The following is a 1,601-nucleotide window of genomic DNA, read 5'->3' on the forward strand; positions in this document are numbered from 1 at the left end:
CCCCCCCTTTTTTTTTGAATTTAATCTTTTATAATGGATGTTTTGCCACTGCCAATCTTTACTTCAACGGAAAGAGTAAAGAGTACGCTTTAGTACTTGCCAAAAGACGCATTGTACACCCACATAGAAGCAGCTTTCTATGTTTCGATATCTTTTTTATTTTTATTTTTATTTTTTGTGATTGGTTTCTATGTTTTGATATCCATAAGTACATAATACACTTGAGCATCATAGTTAAAATTGGCAGAAAACTAAAATTGTCCTCTACAACAACAACGTACTCAGTGTGATCCCACAAGTGGGGTCCGGGGAAGGTGGGGTGTACGCAGACCTTATCCCTACCTTGTCCTCTTAGTTATTCAGATAAATGTACAGCGGAAAATACTAAAAATATGGAAGTTGACTTCAGAATTCAAACCACATGCATACCATAGGCTGACCAAAAGGTGTCATCATCCCCCCATAGTACGGGTCAGCATATACATTTGGAGCACAAGCCTGCATGTTACAGAATAACTTCAAAATCAGGGGGAAAGAAAGAAGACATCTACCAGTGAGATAACTCCGTAAGCAGATCCAAACTTCTCAAACCCCATAGAAAAGTCAAACATACTTACTATTGAGCGCGTAACAAGTTCAAGCTGTCCGGGCTGTATTTGGGTCCCATCACCCTTTGGAGGTATGGTTGATGCAATTGGCTGTAAATTTTGATCAACTTGCGGATAACTCCTTTCCCCATCTAAATTTAAAACAAGACTGCATTAGCATTACTTAAGTAATTTATAGCCATTAAGAGATATATATTTTTCCCATCTCTACCACTGCACTTCCCTCCTCAACAAATATGGCACCTTCATTTCCCCCACTATGGCAAAAGATTAAAAAAGGAAGGGAAAGTAACTAGACAAATGAAGCATCGTGGCATGCTTCCAATCCTTAGCACCAACAACAATTACAACTATGCCTCAACCCCAAGCAAGTTGGGGTCGGCTGTACGAATCCTCACCGACCATGTCACTCCATTTAAGTTCATTTCAGACTAATGTTATACAAAACAAAAGAAAAAATAGTACTAGAACTTCTCTATATTTTCTTCTTTTGGTAAGTGGTTCTCTAAATTTTCTAACTGTATATAGATTCTGTTAGGACTAAAAGACACCCAGAAAACATAGGACCTAAAGTAAATGTACTAACATACCTAAAACATATTATTAACTAAATGGTATCGGCTATATATATCTTTTATTCCATTTCCCCCTATTTCTCGCTAAGTTTGCATGAATTCCAAGAGAGTATAGGTCTTTCCCGACAATTTCCTTCCATGTAGTTTTAGGTCTACTTCGTTCTCTTGTAGCACTTACACTCACCATGGTTTCGCACCTACAAATAGGTACATCTCGACAAGACATGACCAAACGATCTCAAGCTACCTTCTCTCTTTTATCCTCAATTTGTGCTACAGACTAAAGTTGATTAACAGACGACACATGACCAATGCTGCATACCTCCGAAAATACGAAAAAGATCAAGATAATCCATAAAGTGCTGATGCTATTAACTAATTCCACTAACCTGAAGTAACCAAAAAAAAAAAAAAAAAG

General features: G+C 37.5%; 1 protein-coding gene across 1 annotated transcript in view; it reads right to left on the bottom strand.

The window, feature by feature from the left end:
• LOC109244029 (nuclear transcription factor Y subunit A-1-like) overlaps window positions 1-1,601 on the bottom strand; it is a 7,629-nt gene that overhangs the window by 2,477 nt on the left and 3,551 nt on the right. The window contains exons 3-4 of the mRNA XM_019411056.1: window positions 618-739; window positions 430-498 (exon numbers count right to left, since the gene is read on the bottom strand). Of these exons, the coding sequence (XP_019266601.1) occupies window positions 430-498; window positions 618-739 (191 nt within the window). The remainder of the gene's footprint in view (window positions 1-429; window positions 499-617; window positions 740-1,601) is intronic.

The sequence above is a fragment of the Nicotiana attenuata genome, unplaced genomic scaffold (genome assembly GCF_001879085.1).
Source record: "Nicotiana attenuata strain UT unplaced genomic scaffold, NIATTr2, whole genome shotgun sequence".
In the NCBI taxonomy this organism is placed as follows: Eukaryota; Viridiplantae; Streptophyta; class Magnoliopsida; order Solanales; family Solanaceae; genus Nicotiana; species Nicotiana attenuata.